Raw genomic sequence first — 19,524 nt, 5'->3', positions numbered from 1 at the left:
TCCCCCTTGTCCTATCATCACAAGCTTTTATGAATAGTCCCTCCCCAGGTTTCTTGTAGCCCCTTCAGGTACTGGAAGGTCGCTGTAAGGTTTCCTCGGAACCTTCTCTTCTCCAGGCTAAACGAGCCCAAATCTCTCAGTCTGTCAAGATATTGCCAAACTCGGCATTTTCCAGACAACTCTGCTTGTTGTGAGATCTTAACTCCTTCACAGATATTAAAAGGCAATCATTTCTCTAGCGGGTCTGCTAGCTCTGTAAAATTAGTGCTCACAGTTTTCCTCTTACAGCTCAGCTGTTAGAAGGGTGGGGAATAGCTGTGCCTCGCACTTTCTAGCTGTTGCACAAAGCAAGCAATTAGAAGCACAAGTGTCCCCATTTGCTCCCACATTTCATTTTTAGTCTCATAAATAGGGAGGGAGCCATCAAACTGAGAGAGATGGTTTTTTTCAAGCTTAAGGGTACTTAGATGCACATTTGATATATGTTACTATGGAAGAATTCAGCTGAATGAGAGTTACAGCTAAATGTGTGAGTTCAGCCCAGTGGTGCTGGTGTTAGTCATGTGGGTAATGGGCAAGTAATGACAAATATGCACTTATCCTGGAACGCAACTGCAATCATCCTGAAGGTGTAAGCATGACATAAAGAATAGGTGATCATCCTAACGCAAACACATAAACTGAGCAGGCTTTACTGCTGGTGGTCACTGGATGACATTTCTTCTTTGAGTGCCAGCAATTCAATGTTTATGGGGAGCCAGTGCATTTGAGGATTGTTTTTATGTTGTTCAGTAATCCAATTTCCAATTACACTCATATACTGTGGTTAGATACAAACCCAAGTGACATATTCCACACTCCTGTACAGATCTGAATGCCAAGTGTCACCTGCTTCACCTCTTGGAGTAAGTGATCTTTACTAAACTTGCATTACCCGCCAGTTATCTGGGCAGTGAGAGAACACCAGACACAAGCAGCTGTGCAGTAACTGCTTCAGTGCAGTCTTATTCCCTGCTAATGCTGCACAATATGCAGTCTTTCAGTGTTACAGGAATGAGCATCTTCACCTTCATGAAGTGTCAGAGGAGGCATCCTGCAGTCATGATGGAGCAGCTGATGTGCAGTAACTCGAGCCCATACTGCCGTGGCACAGCATTAAGCAGTTCTGCAGGTCTCCCTGGGGCAGCAGTTACTGGTATGATGGAGCGAGGGTCCACTTCCTTAGGGTCTCAGTAAAAGCATTGTTCTCAGCTCAGATCTAGGTCACTGCTTACTAAAAAACCTCACACCATGAGGCATCTACGCCTTTGCCTGGCATAGATGTGCCTTCAGTATTAGGACAGCCTTGGATGCTGCTAGATAAGATAGAGGGAAAATGAGGCCTGAAAGATACAGCAGTGCCTCCTTTGCAATTCTCAATATCTGCCTGGTAAGAGAGATGTGTGTGCATTTTTTTCCAAATCTACTCTTTTCACACACAACAGAGGAATCAACCTTGCTGCTCTTCAGTCCAGTCTGAGTGAAGTGCAAGAGCTTTCCCTGGACTCGGGGGTTTGCTTGAGAAATTATAGCTGCAGCCTTCAGATTTTAAGAGATTTAGAGTGTTTCTCAAACTTTGTTGACAGCATTCCTTGCCAGTGCAACCATTCTGCAAATTAGACTACTAATTTTGAATTAAAGGGCAAAAAGCATCATTGGGAATGATGACAAACGGTTTTTATTTGGCCTGTCCTTTGTCCTATAGCCTCCATGGCTAAGCCTCTCAGTTAGCAATTCACTATCATCTTTATGGAAAAGAAAGAAAGAATCCAGTATGTTAAAAACAGAATTTGGAACAATAATTTTAATTCTGAACAGCTGTTCTGTTTGAACATCTACCTCTTAATATTCTTTATCAGCAAACACTTCAGCAACAAAATGCTGCTCATACACATGCCCAAGGAATGGCTTGTCACGGAGACAAGTCTGTACACTATTCTGTGCTGGTTGTGTACTATTCCTGGGAAATTCATCGTTGTCCTGATTAACCATTCTCAACCAGGCAATCAGCAGGCATCAAACAGCCCAGCAGGATCAACTAACCGATCACACAACCTGGACTGTAGAAGAAAACAAATACACGCACAATACTCTTTATGGGAATTGTGCTGCATCTGATGCAGCACTTGTAAACAAAGGATCTCTTGTGCTAAAATGAATAGTTGTCTGCAAGAAATTATAAGAGACATCAAAGGAATTTATGCCAAAGTGACAACCTTTTGTTGAATATGATTTTATTTCCCTTTCCTCACTTCCTCGGATATAGTTGCATAAGACAGTCTCCCTAAAAAAGGATTTCAGAGCCTTCTCTGCTTTTTGTTTTTTTTCTCAGGTCCTTCAAAAGCTCTGTGTCTTCTTTTCTCTGTGCATGGATGAAAGGCTATGGTGCAGAGCTTTACATACAATTTGGAGATAAATAATAGATGATTGACTAAGATAGTGACAGGTAGTAGCAGGAGCAGCTGTGTATGCATGCTGGAAGTTCACTGCAACTTGGGAATTCTGCACCTGTGAGGGATCTCTTCTCCCATTCACAGGGGCTTGATGCCATTTTCATCACAATTTGGTTTTGGCCCATTCAAAAAGGGATGAGGCTTGTGGTTTGCCCCTGTAAGTATTCATGAAGGACTTGATGAAACAATTCTCATGCGGCAAACAGTCCTACCAACACAAACACAAATGAATGCACAAGGAGAACTAGCTTGAGGTCTTACAGGCTATACTGCTTTCCAAATTGATATCTGTTTTGAATGTACATAGACCGGAGTCCTCATAGCAGCCCTTGAAGTTTCAGTTCTCAAAATACCATGTTCAGTTTGGGGCCCCTCACTGTAAGAAAGACATTGAGGTCCTGGAGCATGTCCAGAGAAGAGTGATGAAACTAGTGAAGGGGCTGGAGAACAAGTCTTATGAGAATCAGCTGAGGGAGCTGGGGTTGTTTAGCATGGAGAAGAGGAGGCTGAGGGGACACCTTATTGCTCTCTACAGCTACCTAAAAGGAGGTTGCAGAGAAGTGGATGTTGGTCTCTTCCCTCAAGAGACAGGTCATAGGACAAGAAGGGAATGGCATCAAGCTATGCCAGGGGAAGTTTAGATTGGACATTAGGAGAAATTTCTTCACAGAAGGGGTTATCAAGCACTGGAACAGGCTGCCCAGGGAGGTGGTTAACTCACCATCCCTGGAGGTGTTTAAAAGGCAGGTAGATGAGGTACTTGGGGACATGAATGAGTAGTAGACAGGTATGGTTGGATTTGATGATCTCAAGGGTCTTTTGCAACCTATTCTGTGATTCTATGAATTTACAAAAATCCCACCTAAAAGCATAAACGCTACAGTAAATTCACACCTATCTAGAAAAATGTATCACCAGAGCCCAGGTGCCTAGCTTCCTTAGCTGTCCTCAGAAGCCCTTAGAGCTTCCTTATAGCACTGTCCTGAAATGCAGAGAATCTGTCCTACATCTGTCTCTGAATCAATCATCCATTGGACAGACACAATCACAATCACAGCTAGAAGAAGGTCTGAGATCTCACAGATATATCCAGTCCAGTATCTTTTTCAGTATTTACAGTTTCACCCAAGAACACATGTCCCAAACATAAGAAGGACCTCACAAAGACAATTTTGTTCAGGTAAGCTGTGAGCAGGAAATTATGGTTTAGTGAGTCACAGATCCTAAAATATCCCTATGAAGCATGTGACTGCTTAACAATAATAATAATAAAGCAATGCAAGTGTACGCCTTTGGAGCATGCTAAGGAAATCTCTGTGGAGGAGGAGAGTCAGGCACACTCAAGCAGCTTTAGACACTCACAGCACCTAGGGGCATACAGACAGACAGGCACACCCTATCTATTACAGAATGAGACAGATAAGCATGTTCTGCTTCTACAGACAAAACTCCTCACGGTGGGACAAAGGACAGGCATGACAGCTAATGCTGACCAACACCATGACCTCATCTCATGGCATATAGATAATGACTGCAAACTGGTTTCATTTTATCTGAATGTATGCCTTTTTTCATACTCCAACGTATCTATGTAAAATATAAACCTATTTTTACTGATGTTTTCAGGTTCCTCTCAGGCTTTAAAGCTAGATATCATTAGAGTTGTTGACAATTTGCAAGGCTGTATGGGAAGTCTGGTGGGTCGCAGGAAGCTGAAATCTGGATCTGAACATCATGTCATATTTTAAATTAAATGTGAGGTATCTCTCAACTACAAATCTTGTCTGACTTGGGAAGGCGGTATCTTCTCATGTTTCCCTCTAGGACCACATTCCCCTTGGAAAAGAAACAAACAAAAGCAGTCCTTTAGAGGAATGGTCAGTGTGGTGACCCTGTAATTGTCATTGTGATGTTTCCTAAATATTTTAGGGCAGCCAACACACTGATTTGCTCCTCTCTAGGAGGAAAGAGCTGATGGGCTAAACTGCCCTTTGCCAGTATTCCTGCACAAACCTCATGGCAGCATTAAATTCTCTGGCTGAGAAATCCAGTTCTCAGCTGAGGGATACTGTTTGGTATCAACACAGAGCCTAAGTCAGCCAACGAACAGCAATTGTTCAGACACTTCTGCTATCATCTATTTTGGGATTTACACAGTTGTGACAGTCCTTTTCATGTTCACCAGCAATCTGTCAGGAAGAAAGCTTGGACATTTCTGGAAGAACTACAAGATGAAAAACTCATTTGGGTTCTTAGGCAATATTTGGGATGAAGGCATAGTTTGGTATAGTCAGTGTAGTTCATAATGCAAGAAACATCCTGGTTTGTTAATATTATGACCTTTTCTGACCACATCTGGACCCATATTGGCAGTGACCACAGCCAGACTCTTCTGTAAGAAAACTGCAGCTTTGCATAGATGAAGTGATACTATGACCAGTACCCAAAGGAAGAAACTGCAAAGATTTCCTGAAGGCTATGACTATGACATAGTGGCAGGGGTGGGGGGGAGAAGAAAAGAAAGAAAAGTCACCTCAGTGCCCCCTATAGCATTATGTGCCTGGGCTCAGGCAAACTCTCAAAGAGAGAAGCAACATCACCTCCCAATCTCACTTTGCCACACCAGACTCCAAGAGACCCGTCCCTTTTTTCATAGAATAGGACGGTTTGGGTTGGAAGGGACCTTCAAGATCATCTAGTTCTAACCCCGCTGCAATGGGCAGGGCAGATTGCTTCTGCAGCTACTCAGATCTGAAGAATTAAATCTCCTTTCCTATGGCAAGGTCAGCATTCCAGTAAAAGAGATACACATTGCCCTTGTGATTCTCCAGAACAGCAATTAGTGATGGTAAAGCCGAAACTTCTCAAGTTACTTAAACTTACTTCATGCAATATCACCAGCAGGCAGATTGAAAAATGACCCAGCAGGAATTTTCCTTCCTTAAATTTTAGGTTGCATATATGAATTCAGCTCTAGTTTCTGTGACTAATATCTACCACCTCCACCACACCCGCCTCCTAGGATTTCCTAATTTCCAGATCATGCATACTTTGAGCAAGATTTGTGCGTAACTTATCTTATTCTTGGCTCAAGGTACCTGAAAATGCTGACCAACAATTTTCATAATGTAAGACTTCGTGACAATGTCTCTAGTAAGGCACCTGGAAATCAAAGCATTTGAAATCATGTAATCGTTGCTGAATATCTTAGCTCTAATTTCTCTCACAGAGTATTTTCAAAACTATACTTTATCACAAGTAGGATGCTCTATGCTTCTCCTTGAGGCTCTGGCTCTTGGATTCAAGAGACTAGACACCTGGCTAGACCACACTGCAACCACAACCCTAGCAAGGTCCAGAGGACTAGCAGCAGCGAACTCAAGTTACAGAAGCATAAAACCCAACTCATCAGCCCTGCTAACAAACAACTGTCCAGGCACCAGTTCCAGACCTGCATTGGTACCTTTACATGGAGTCTGCACTGCATAGCTGTCCTACTTTGCCCAGTACAGCACCGCCACAGGCCATCACGCTAGGCTGGGCATATCCCAAAGAGAACCCAAATCTCCATTTTAAAGTGTCCTCCTGGCTGGAGATGGAAGCTTGAACACATTGTATCACAGGTGCAGCTGTTAAGTAACAGTTACAGGGATAATGAAAATACTCCTCCAAATACATTATTGAGGAAAAAAACTCACTGTATTTTCATGCATCTTCTAATTTTCAAGCATGAGGTGCAATCTACAAAACATTTAGGTACACAACAAAGCACCAAAAATACATCACGCTGCTCTAATACACAACACAGACACGGTGTTTGGCCTAACAAAGCAAAGCCTGGTGCCACGAGCAGTTCTTCAGCTGTGTGCATGCTAGAGGAGATATTCCCCACTGACAGCCCCAAACCAGGACACATCAGTGAGCACCACCCCATTTTTCAGCCACACATGGGAGAACTTGATCCAGGAAAACCCAAGTCTCAGAGTGGTTGGTGCCAGAGCAGTTGCTGGGCGCTTCTGTTGTGCATCAGCAGAGGACACAGCAGGCTTGTTTGGCCAGGGCTTGTTCCGCCATCGATGCGGACTACACACACCAAAACACGTTTGGGCACCACGAGAGATGGTGGAGATGGTGGATGACCACCAGTGGGACTTGGGAGAGGCGAGAGAGAAGGGAAATCAAGGTGGAGAGGGGAAGGGAGGGAGAGGGGATCCCATGTGCAGACAGTGACATGAGACCCTTAGGTGTGAAAGGGGACTATCCCCTGCCCATCGCAGGGGGGCTGGAACTAGATGTTGTTTAAGGTTCTTTCCAACCCAAACTATTCTATGATTCTGTGATTCTATGATGCTATGATTCTGTGATGCATAGAATCGCTCGTATGGGAGGTGCTCCATTCCTCTCATCACCTTTGCAGCCCTCCTCTGGACCCATTCCAACATCTCCATATCCTTCTTATGTTGGGGATTCCAGAACTGGACACAATACTCCAGATGAGGTCTCACAAGAGAGGAACAGAGGGGCAGAATCACCTCCCTTGACCTGCTGGCCACTCTTCCTTTGATGCAGCCTAGGATATGGTTGGCCTTCTGGGCTGCAAGCGCACACTGCTGGCTCATAGAATCACTAGGAGGGGCCTGGAGAACAAGTCTTATGAGAAGTGGCTGAGACAACTGGGGTTGTTTAGCCGGGAGAAGAAGATGCTGAGGGGAGACCTCATTGCTCTCTACAACTACCTGAAAGGAAGTTGTGGAGAGGAGGGAGCTGGCCTCTTCTCCCAAGTGATAGGGTACGGGATGAGAGGGAACGGCCTCAAGCTCATTTCATGGAAAGGGTCATTGGGCACTGGAACAGGCTGCCCAGGGAGGTGGTTGAGTCACCATCCCTGGAGGTGTTTAAAAGATGGGTGGATGAGGTGCTCAGGGACATGATTTAGTGATTGATAGGAATGGTTGGACTTGATGATCCAGAGCTTCTCATCCACCAGCACCTCCAAGTCCTTGTCTGCAGGGCTGCTCTCAATCACATCAACCCCCACTGTGTACTGAAATCGGGGATTGCCTCAACCCAGGTGTGGAACCTCTCACTCGGCCTTGTTGAACCTCATGAGGTTCTAACAACCCCCTTCTCCAGCTCGTCCAGGTCCCTCTGGGTGATAACCTGTCCTTGCCGTGTGGCAGTTGTACCACCCAGCTTGGCGGGTGCAAACCCGCGGAGGGTGCGCTCTGTCTCGCCGTCTGTATCACTGATGAAGCTATTAAGCAGCACGGGTCCCCGTGCGGACCCCTGAGGGGTACCGCTGGTCTCGGATCTCCACCTGGACACGGAGCTCTTGACCACCCGAGCTCTCCCCTCCCGGTGCCGCCCCCCATCCCCATCCCCGGTGCCGGTGCCGGGCGGGCGGGGGCGGGCGGGGGCGGAGGACGGGAGCGGGCGGCGGAGCCGGGGAGCGGCGCGGGGGCCGGGCCGGCAGCGCGGCCGCGGCAGCGCCCGCCTAGGGCGTCGCGGGAGCCATGGAGAGGGCGAGCCCGGCGGCGGGGAAGCTGAACGCCGGCGGGCGCGGGGCGGGCGACGGGCACGGCCCCGCGGGGGGAACCCAGCCGCGGGCGGGCGGCGCCGAGCCCGGAGAGCTCATCGGGCGGGCGCTGGATTTCAAGAGCGAAGGGGCGCAGTGCTACAAGGACAAGAAATTCCGGGAGGCCATCGGCAAGTACCACCGCGCTCTGCTGGAGCTGAAGGCGCTGCTGCTGCCGCTCGGCCGGGAGCCGCCCGGGCAGCGCCCTCCCGCCGCGGCCGCAGGGCTCAGCGAGGAGCAGCGCCGGGCGGTGGAAGCCATCGAGGTCGACTGCTACAACAGCCTGGCAGGTCAGCGGGGACCCCCCGCCGCCTCCCTCCCTCCCTCCTTCCCCGCGTCCCTGCCCTCCGCTGCTCGGCGCGTTCCGTCTCCTCTCCGGCCGCCGCCTCCCCGCGGCCCCTTCCCGGGGCCAACCCCACCCCGTCGGGTTCCCCGAGTCCCTCTGGCCCTGGGTGACGGGAGAGGAGGCGGCGCGGCGTGCGGAGGATGCTCGGAGGAATCGCGACCCGGCCGGCATCGCACGCTGTGGGGTTGGTTTTTTTTTCCCCTCGGCCCGAGATGTCCTTCGGTCCCTTCACCGCCGCTCCCGCTCCGGTGCCTGCGGGTAGCGGGATTACAGACTCCTGCCGCATTTGATGTAAGGAAGGGGAAGGGTTTGGGCGCTGCTGCAATCATAGAATCACAGAATCGCTAGGTTGGAAAGGATCATCGAGTCCAACCATTCCTATCAATCACTAAGCCATGTCCCTCAGCACCTCATCCACCCGTGCCTTAAACACTTCCAGGGAAGGTGACTCAACCACCTCCCTGGGCAGCCTGTTCCAGTGCCCAATGACCCTTTCTGTGAAATATTTTTTCTTGATGTCAAGCCTGAACCTCCCCTGGTGGAGCTTGAGGCCATTCCCTCTTGTCCTGTCCCCTGTCACTTGGGAGAAGAGGCCAGCTCCCTCCTCTCCACAACCTCCTCTTAGGTAGCTGTAGAGAGCAATGAGGTCTCCCCTCAGCCTCCTCTTCTCCAGGCTAAACAACCCCAGCTCTCTCAGCCGCTCCTCATAAGACTTGTTCCAGGCAGTACTAGATTATAAAATGAATTTTTTTTCTGCCTTTTAGCGATGAAGGCTGAGAGCAAATATAGTACCGACTTTTCACAAGCCGTGGTCAGTAGGCATCTGATCGTCACTCCCTTTGCTCCCTGCCATCTGTTTAAAAGTGCTGCAGGAAAATGGAAGGGAGGGGTGGGGGGTGAAGTACTTTGTGGTCTGATTCTGAAGTCCTTACAAAGGCAGAACTCCTGTTGCCTTCAAGGAGCTATGCTCAAGTGAGAACCGCAGGATCAGAGATTATTTTTGGTCCCTAGCAGCGCATGCATGTTTTCTTTCCAAACCTGAACGCATCTCTAAAACAAAAGCTCCTGCTTAGGTGTGTACAGTGTAGAGTGCGTTCATAACTTGAACAAGGTGCACAAAATTGCAACATTAATAAAGCTCTGCTGTTTGCCAGAAGGATGAGGGGTCACTCATTACTCTTTATATCCTTGAGGGAAAAATATGGCAAAAATCAGGACATTAGTTTGTCAGCTGTCGCCATCACTTGGCATTTAGCTCTTTAGTCAGAGTTGGTTAGCTTTGTCTCCTGTTGTCTAGTGCTAAAAAAAGATGCAGAATAAAGCAAACATTTTGTAACACCAAGTCAGAACCTTCCTTTATCTTAATCCATGCCAAACTGTTAATATTCGATACGTCTTTTGGGATGTAGTGGAAAGCACAATTTAGCCCCCTTGCATCGTGTTTTCAAATACTCTTCCTTCAAAAGCCTGTTGAAATTGCATAGAGAGAGAGGCAGGTGAGGTTGCAGAGTGACACCGTAATTGCACAGATGTCTCTCCAAATTTCCGTTCACAGGTTTATTCAAATCTATTGTATTTGGAAAAGATCATTTAGATTGGCAGGGTTATACAAAGAGCCCATAATACTCTGAACAAGATAGCTCGGTGAGTTCCTGGGTTTGAAAAAGTACTCATAGGAAATACCTCTGCTAGATACAAGTGCAGCATGGTAGGTAGAAGGTAAGTGGAGTGGGAGGGAAGGATGGGATTTGCCTCTGTGGCACTCTCTGCTGAGTACACAAGTTCCACTTACTAGTAATGCCTCTTCTCCTGCTGACAGAATTGTCCTGTCTAATGGTTGTTGTCCGGCTCGTTTATTTACCGTTTCAGGTTTGTGCAGGGAAAAAAATTCACCGTATTTGATCTTGTCAGCAGTAGCAGTCAGACAGTGTGAGAAATGTGCTCCATCTTTAACCTAGATTTGAACAGATTTTATCCTAAATTTAATCAGTGTGAACACAGTAGGAGATGATTATAATTAACCCTCAAGTGTCAAGCAGTTTCCTGGGATAACCTCACAGCAGGTCAAGGTGTCACTTTGCACAGACGGTTTTCAGTAGGTGGCATGCACAGAGCAGAGGACAGAATTGGTTGTGGAAATGCATAGCTTCACGTGTGTCTGATGGGCAGTGTGAAAGCAATGTTAAAGGAGTGCCCTGCATGTTGGAGAGACGAGTGTGCAGTTACAGTGGAATTGCAGTGTTGTTACTCACAGCCCAGTCCCAGAGCTCCCATTCTAGCAGGAGGGTCTATGAATTTATGTCTAAAGGAAAGAGGGGAGGGACTTTCTCCAGGACTGTCATAATAATTAGTATACCTTTCCAAGAGCAACGGTAAGAGGTGCAGCAGTGGAACTTAATTTTCTAAGAAGTGTGGTGCAGCAGGAGCCACCAGTTTGTTGACACAGTGAGCTCTAGCAGAGGCACCAGCGCATACTGTTACAGTTGAAGTCAGTGTTATTCAATATGAGGAGGAGAGGAGATGCAGGGAGTTTTGCTTCTGAGCACTGAATGGGTGCCTAGAGCTGATAAAAAAATTCCACATAATGCAGAAAGCATAACAGCATTGCATGTTAATTCTAGAGAAGGCAGTTTTTCACTTAGCTCTTATGTATACCTGGTAGCATTAGCAGCTGTCATCTGAGTGTCCTTATTATCAAGTTCTTTTAGCGCCTCCACTTAGTCTCTAAGCTTAGCATTTAAGAAGCCCACCTTGCTTTTGCACTGTCATTTCTCATGTAGCCACCACACATCCACCTGTCAGTGATGTGTTGCATCACATAGATGCACACACACAATTACTTGTTTAGATGCAGCATACCAGTCAGAGAAGAGCATCAATTATAGATAAATAGACCCTTAGCCAAATAAACAGGTTAGAAATATACATCCAAAGGGGATTTGGGGCAGTCTCGTGGATAAAGGCTGGGGTTGGTTGGGTTGGTTGGGTTTTTTTATCTGACTGATTGCATGAGTAAGAACACGTGGGCAAAAACTATAAACTGTTGTCACTGCGTGTATCACCTTGCAGAATATAAATTTAGGCACAGTTGTACACACAGATTCTTGTTTTTCTCCGCTTCTTTTGTAGACCACTTTCAACAGGCAATTCTTGTACTATAAGGTAGGGTGACCAGCTCTTGAATTGCAGACACCATTTTTTGGGTTTTCTTACATTCCCTGTGGTGGAGCTGTGTCACCCCCATGACCTAAGTTATTTAGCTTGTTTCAAATGGTCCCAAATCTGCTGTTGATTCCAAATTCTTGGTGACTTTTTAAAAAATATTTTTTAAATTGGCCTAGGATTTTCAACACTTTACATTGGCAGCACTGCTTATACCTCTACCACTATGCCAGTAGCCGGGCTTCTTCTTAGTTTGAAGAGTTTTGCCTTAAAGGGACTCCCCCTCACATTTGCAAAATCCAGTGTTACTGTGTTCTTACATGGGCCTACCCATTCATTTTACCACAAGCAACTTTGATAAATGTCACCAGATGCAAGAGCAGCAGCATACTCGGGGCTCCCAGGAATTGCTAGGGTAAGCAGAGAAAAAGCCTACCAATGGCATAGAACCTCACAGAATGAATGCTGGGCTGTAAGACTAACAGTTCTTTCTTTATGACTCACCATCAGTCTCTGACCTTGAGGAAGTCACTTGACCTCTTTTTTCCTCTCTCAGCCCTATAAAGCACAGGGACCACAATCTCGTCCTGATGGTGCATTCAGCTGAGTTTCCTCCAAGTCAGTAGTTTGTGTTCTTCTGAAAAAAGATGAATGATGAAGAGCGACTGCAGCAAAGCAAACTGTTCAAATATCCTTCAGGTCTTAGTCTCCATTCCACTCCTACCGCATCTTTGATCTAGAAGAAGTTTAAATGCTTTATGAACTACATGCAAGTAGGGATCATTTACCTACTACAAATGCAACCATTAAATGTAGTGATTGTTTTATTCCATCATTACTGCCTAAAAGTTTACAGGCTCAGAAGGACTATGTCTGCTCTGCAGAGAGAAACAAGTCCTACTTGTTCCAAAGCGGCAAAATGCTCAGGGTAAGCATAATTTTAAGCTTTTCTTATGAGAGAATGTTGCAGCATGATAAGCAAACCTTTGTTGGTTTTCCTAAGCATGCAGAAATGCTAGAGCTAATCCTGGCAGGAGAAACAAAACAGGAGAGAGAACTAGGGAAAAGGACTGTCATTGCAGGATCTGGGTTTCTAATGCTTCTTCTCTATGCTGACCAGTTGTAGTATCTTCAAATTTCAAATCTCAGTTTATTCATCTGCATTTATGACCTCTTGGGTCCTCTTGTTAATTACATGAATGTAAATTAAATGTGATGTGTTTATATCCCCATTCAGGTATGTTTAGTTTATGAGTCTTGGCAGGAGGGCATGCATACCTGCACGGAGTATTACAAAATGTAAGCCATCCAAGATACATCTCAACCTGGATAGTGAGCTTTGGCCTCCTGCACTGGCAGAAACGTGCACTGGTAGCATTCATGACTGTTCTAAGGTCGTAGCAACAGTCCCACAAAACACGGCTGTCCCAGCAGTGTAGGAACCTCCTACCACCCTTGGGCTCTAGACCAGGGTGTAGATGCTACTCTCAACTGTCACCGGTTGCACAAGACATTGGTGAGTATTCCCACTAAAAAAACAAACAAAGATACTTATACTACTTAATCCAAGTAAAAATATAACTAAACGTGAGGGAAGCTGGTAGAACTTGCCTCCACTGACCACCCACTAGGACTCCTCACAAGGAATCTCTGCTAAAATCCCACCCCAGTATATAGCTGTTAACAAGTACAGATTCTACTAGGACACATGGTGCTGTGGGTGTTAAAGCAGTCTTGGATTGTGGCTTGATGTGAAGTTTTTTTTTATGTGCTGCATCAACAAAAAACACACTCTGTAAGGGTGCCATGCAAAGGTAAAGAGGGACAGCAGCAAACAGAGCAGGATATGGTCTGCACTTTCACTGACTGAGGTGGGAGTTTTCCCGGCACTCTCCATTTAGGTACATCTACCCAGCCAGAGAGGGTGGGAGTATCTTGTTTTACAGGCCTGATGCCATTATTGCTCTGGGTAGGTGCGATTACAGCAGAGAATAAATACAAATGACCTTGTGGTTTTTTTCGTGATAGGCCCAAACCCTGACAAGTATTTAAGAAAGAATTGGAATTTGAAGTCATCGTCATGAATTACCGGATATCTACCTATTCCCTTTTATTTTGGAGGACAAAATTCTCCCTGTTCATGGAGGAGTTTCTTGAGCATTGACGGTGTAGGATGGAAATACATACAGATACTGGGGGGGTGTGAGGGAAGAAAAGAAAGAATGGCAAGCTGGCTCCAAACTTGCTTTAAGAGGTACATGTCTGACAGCATCTCTCTTGCTGAGGTAGGAGATGTGGTTTCTTCTGTGTGTGTCACTATTCTTCCCAAGTCATTTCGAAACTTGAGGCTCTAGGGGAAGGTTTTTTGCAGACACTTCTATCACGTGTTTAATTCCCTCTGCATGAGAAGAAGCCTGTCCCAGCTGATCTTGTCTCCATTTGCCTGAAACAGCGAGTATTGATAAGGTATAGAGCCCCTTGCTAGACTGGCCCGAGGAGCTGCAGTTTGGTGAACAGAGATCTGCCAAGTCTAGGTATAGCTCACCATGGGAGATGAAGCAGGAGGTGCCAAAAATCAAAAAGCTTCCTCAAGAGCAGTAAATTTGTTTACCTAGAGGTTGTTCTCCACCTTGAGAACACTGGTATTTTTTCTCAGAGTTCTGTAGTGGCATGTCCTGCTAGCTTTACTCCATCCTCTTCTGAAATGCTGTCCTGGAGTTTCCTCCGCCAAAAGTCCACAATGAGTCATAGCCTCTTACACCTCCACAGTTTGCCATCAGTGCTATGCTGAAGATGGTTCAGCTGGTTCAGTAAACCTGTTGTCAAAATGAAAGCTGTCTACTGCTAAATACACCTATGAGCTCCATAGTTACCTCCTTTTCTGGGAGCTGGGCTACCTCTGCATGCTTCAGCAGGTGGAGCGTCCTTCTCTTCCTCTTGTTCGCTTAGGTGCGGACCCAGAAATTATTAACCCAACTCCAGACCCATTTCTCCAGCTGTTCTCCTGCAACTGCTAATCAGTTCAGCAAAAAAATCCCCAGTTCCTCGTCAGTGTTCTCTGAGCAGTGCAAATGATGCTGCAATAATGAGGGGTCATCAGAGGTTTTCACATTAGTATTTTAGGATGAGATCTAATCCACACCTGATAGAGCAACTGATGTGAAGAAAGGAACAGTAAAAGTAAACAGTATAAAATAAGAAGGGAGGTCTAAATATTGCCAGATACCAGTTTCTTCTTGGCATTGTGCCACCTCACGGAAAATAACATACAAAGGACTATGAAAATGAGGAAACAAAATGAAGAAAGGGAGAAAATACACAATGAAGTTTTGAGGAAATTTACTGGCTATTTATTGTCTTCTTTTTTTCTTCACGGATTAGAAACTGATAGAGATGGAAGACATCTTGTTTTCAGCTTACTCAGGTGACCATACCAGTTACTAATACTGAGAGTTAAAAATGGTTTGAGAAAGAGTCAATATTAACTGTCATTAATTAGAAAATTGTTGCTAATGGCTGGTTAGGAATCCATCTCCTTTTGTTCACTCCTGCACTGCATCTTGGATTGGAAATGGTAAACTTGGGACATTGATCAATGAATGCAGGTAAATCTTGTGGTGGCATGGAGCTTTACTATTCTCTTCTTTTTAATGAAGGATGTAGAGACAGTGCAGTTTCTGGAAGTTTTGCTGGAGTTGCTGAAGGTAGCTTCAGCTGGGGCACACTGGTGTGAGGCTAGGAGGTGGTGGTAGGACGTTATAGCTTGCTCTGTTCTTATATGCTTGCCTAGGTGTTGGCAGACATTGAAGGTAAGGTGGGAGTAGAAAGTCTGTCTCAATATAGCCATTCAGAATTTAGAACACTGCTAGAAACAATACTAAGACAATTCATGGTAATGAATAAGCCACAGTCACATTTTCTCTATGTGATAACCCATGGGAGAAAGGACAGCTGGGAGCAATGATGTTTAGCTGTCATAGCTTGACATGCCAGAGCTCATCTGTTAGTATCCATAGGCAATAGCTAATGTCATGAACTTTACTTCAAAATCCACTCTGTTCTCTCCACTTTCCAAAATTCTTGACGTACCATCGCCCCAAGGCTCATAAACTGGATAGCACCATCTGCTTCTGCTTGGCTTTGTCCTGTGTACCCAGTTCTCCTGTCACATTTCTCAGCTCGAGAGTCAGGGCTGTTTACGCAGTCCCTGCCTTCTCCTTTTGAATTCCTCCACTTGCTCTCCCAGTTGCGATGCAGCTACATCTGATTTCTTGACCTCCCAAAGTTTTGTCCCTTTCCAGGCTTCCCTCATCACCGTCCTGCCAGTGAGGTCCTCTCATCGCCTTTGCTCTCACACTCTGTCCCACAGCACCTTGTTGAACCTGATTCATTTGAGTTGATTTTGTCTGTGTCATACTGGTTCTGGTTGGACCTTCTCTCCCTTCCTCGCTCTCCTCAAGGCCCATTTCTGCTTCCTACAGGAAGCCAGTCATACCTACACATAGGTTACCTATTTATGTGTAACAAGGAGGAACAGCTCTCTACAACAGTGCATACATGTGCAACCATGGGACCATATTCCATATCTTCACACCCTTTGCCATTCACCTTAATAAAATTGCCAACTCTTCCTATCAGGGGCATGAATTTTAACACATGCTTGTCCTGTGTAGCCATGATCACAACTTTGCCCCTGACAACAGCACATACTTATCTTAAAAGCCTCGGGCTGTGTAAATCACCACCTCAGAATGGTTCTACAACAGTCTCTCAACAAGAATTAGGGGGGAAAAAAGCAATCTCATGCTGTTTGCACCTCTAATAGTTATGGATCTGTTTGCTGAAGAACCCAGAACTGCCTGGCAAGTCCCGTGTCCAGAGTTCCTAGCTTCATCATGACATCTCAGTTCTATTCACGCATATGTACCATCAACAAGGCAGGAACTGCAACTCTGTAGGTGTCCCTAGGTGAAGAGAACAACCATCTTTACATTCCTGCATAAGCCTTTTAGGATGCAGGACACTGATAATTGGTTGCAAGTCTGCAGCGTTTTCCTTCTCTAACATATCAACGTTTGACAGGTCAAATCTCTGCCCTACTAAACAAATACTTTTCTAGCTGCTGCTCAATATTCCCTTTCTTTCTTTAGTAGGAGTACTGTCCATTGCCTTCACTTGCTGCCACTTTAGGGGGCTGTCATGTAGATTGTTCTGCATCGATGGCAACAGCAACTCCTTTCATATCAGAGTGGCAGGCAGCAAAACTCTCCTAATCTAGTTGTCGATCTAGTTGCCTGGGAGCTGCTGGAAAAGAGCAGCTGGGTCAGCCAGTAAAGAGCCACCAAACTAGTGTTCCTCAAATTTTGATTCCGAAGCTCATATAATGCCCTGATTACAACTGTCAGTTCTGACACATCTGGTGTCACTCTGGTCTGGCCACCTCAAGGACATCTAAACCAGCCTATTTCCCACCTGAGATATCTACCTTGCTATAAGTGATCTTACACTGTAAAGCAAGAGGGTTCAGGGCCCTTTTGGTAGAACTTAATCAGGCAGCAGTGGAAGTTTGCTACCCATCTGAGGCATCTGTGAGGCTTAGCCAATCGTGCAAAGACTGATTTCAGATCAGCCCATCTGGATGCTGCTTATCTTAGGTCTTTTCCAACTTGAAAGACTTAGCTCTTGACTCCAGGAAGCAGAACTGTTTACTGCTCTCTGAAGCATATGGAGTGGAGAATAGAAAACAAGCAGTGGGGTACCTTTGCCCTGCACATTCCCCAGTGTAGTGTGTGGAAGAGGAAATTTACTCCTGGAAGCAAATAAAAAACAGAGGTAATGTCTGGGATTTGAAAATTTATGTCAGACCTTCAGTGCTTCCTTTGGTTATTCCTGGGCTGATGTGGCTAACAACATCTACCTCCAGTGTGCTGTGCCATCTCTAGAGTCACCATCTAATCCACAAATTCACCCTGATATGAAATGCATGATATAAAGAATGATCTTTCAACCATCTGCAGGGAAGAAGCTACGAGAATTCACATTCCTCTGCTCCGCTCCTGCTCCTAGAGAGGAAGAGGGCAGAAAAAATTGTGTTCCATTCACTCCTTCAAAGAATAAACGGGCCCCATGAAATGGCCATAGACTCTTTCAACCAGGAGCTGCCTGAATAGGTCATCACCCCACCCAGTTGATCTTGCAGAAGCAGGCTGAGGGGGGGAGGAGTCTGTTATGATGATCTGGAAAACCATTGTAAGTTGGCCCTAGCCATTGCTCTGCAAAGGCACCGTTTTTCTTGTCTAGTGTCTCAAAACGAATCAAATCAGAATCTCTGCCCCACGTCTGTAGTAGTGATTCTCTCATCAAACAGTATGGTGCAAAGTTAAGCCTCAACTCCTTTAGTCATCATACTTTTTTAATACTAGCATAATTCAAATCCTAGATTACTATCCTCTTAAGTGCTTTGCAGCGATTAATTTCTTAAGACACATAGTGCGTTCAAGTTGCAAGGAAACCAGAGCAGCAGAAGATCTTTACCTATACTGGAAGTACAGAGAAAATATATTAATTTTCTTTTATGCATTCTCTAACTACTGTGATGGAGCTCAAACTGAAGCAGCTCAGGAGCTTTGCTTGTGGGGTGAAGGGAGTAAATTAAATTAATATATTAATACAAAATAATTTTTAAAACTCAGGGCTGATTAACTTGGAGCACAGTGCCAGAAGGTATCATGGAGTTAAAGAACCTAATAAGGTTAGAAAAGAAGGCTTAGACACATAAGTAATCAGAACATTCACTGCTGTATTAGATAGATAGGATAAAAACTGTAAGGCAAATATTACATTTTCATGCTTGAGAATCACTGCTAACTGGTTTGGATGTATGAATACACCTCTCTGAGATTTTCATTTCCCTGTCCACAGCCATGTCACAGAAATGACTCAGTCATCTTGTGATCAGCTAGCGTATTTGCATCCTTTTCCTCTTTGGTTGTTTCCAGCTCATGAGCTCACAAATTCTACCAGAAATTCCTATTAATCCCAAAGAGCACAGTCTTGAATCTTGTATTACCAACTTCCATTCAAAATGAGTTTACTGTTGTTCACTAGGTCTTGTAGGGTTTTTTACATGGCATTTTCAGTCCCTATTCCTTTTGGCAGTACTCTCCAACTTTGCACTGTCAGTAGGGCACTCCTACTTTTACATCAAGAGCATTAAAAAATACTAAAGAAGCTCAATTCTGAAATTAATTCCTGAGGAGTTCTACTAGCGATCTCTGTTTACAGACTAATATGCTCATCAGAGGACACCACTTCAGCTTCTTTAACCGGCACCTAATTCTTTCACTATATCTCTTCCTTCCCTAGCTTAAACAAAAAGACAGAAAATGGCATTATTAGCCTGATTCAGTACAATGATTCTCGTGTTCCTGGTGCCTGAAAACAAGCTCTCTGCTTTGGGTGGAAGTTAGCCTCCACATGCTCCAAATCAAACACACACTCCTATCTCATTCTTCCACTGCCAGCAGTGCATTACATAGACATGGCTTATGAAGGATTTGGGAATGATCTGAGATCTTTACCTGAAGCACTTTGCCGCAACGTATATCAAAGAGCAGACATCTTATTACAGGACTGGCTTATGCTCCTGTACAGTTCAAACCCTGACTTTTTCAAACAAATAATATACTGAATCATTCCTCTGGTCTTCAGTTTACTCATTTTCAACCTGATTTCCAAAAGAAATTAGTTGTAAGCATGTATATTTTCTGTGGTCTGCCTGGCAGTCCCCTCCCAATAACTTTCAAACCTGTCGGCCAGATAGATTTAGTGGAGAGACAGATGTCTCAATGGTACTAAGTAAATACAATATAACTGGAGGACAGGGACGAGTCAAGGACACCTAGGTGCCCAACTACATGAAAGGGTAACGCTTAAGCTTGCTTCACATC

The 19,524-nt window shown here is 45.3% G+C and overlaps 1 protein-coding gene across 1 annotated transcript in view; it reads left to right on the top strand.

Annotated features, from left to right (window-relative positions):
* The first annotated feature begins 7,913 nt into the window (after window positions 1-7,913).
* Window positions 7,914-19,524, top strand: part of TTC9 (tetratricopeptide repeat domain 9) — a 31,617-nt gene continuing 20,006 nt past the window's right edge. The window contains exon 1 of the mRNA XM_069858167.1: window positions 7,914-8,357. Within this exon, the coding sequence (XP_069714268.1) occupies window positions 8,006-8,357 (352 nt within the window). The 5' untranslated portion in view covers window positions 7,914-8,005. The remainder of the gene's footprint in view (window positions 8,358-19,524) is intronic.

The sequence above is a fragment of the Phaenicophaeus curvirostris genome, chromosome 5 (genome assembly GCF_032191515.1).
Source record: "Phaenicophaeus curvirostris isolate KB17595 chromosome 5, BPBGC_Pcur_1.0, whole genome shotgun sequence".
Classification (NCBI taxonomy): domain Eukaryota; kingdom Metazoa; phylum Chordata; class Aves; order Cuculiformes; family Cuculidae; genus Phaenicophaeus; species Phaenicophaeus curvirostris.
The sequence above is the reverse complement of the archived record's forward strand: the minus strand, read 5'-3'. Positions and strand labels throughout refer to the sequence as shown.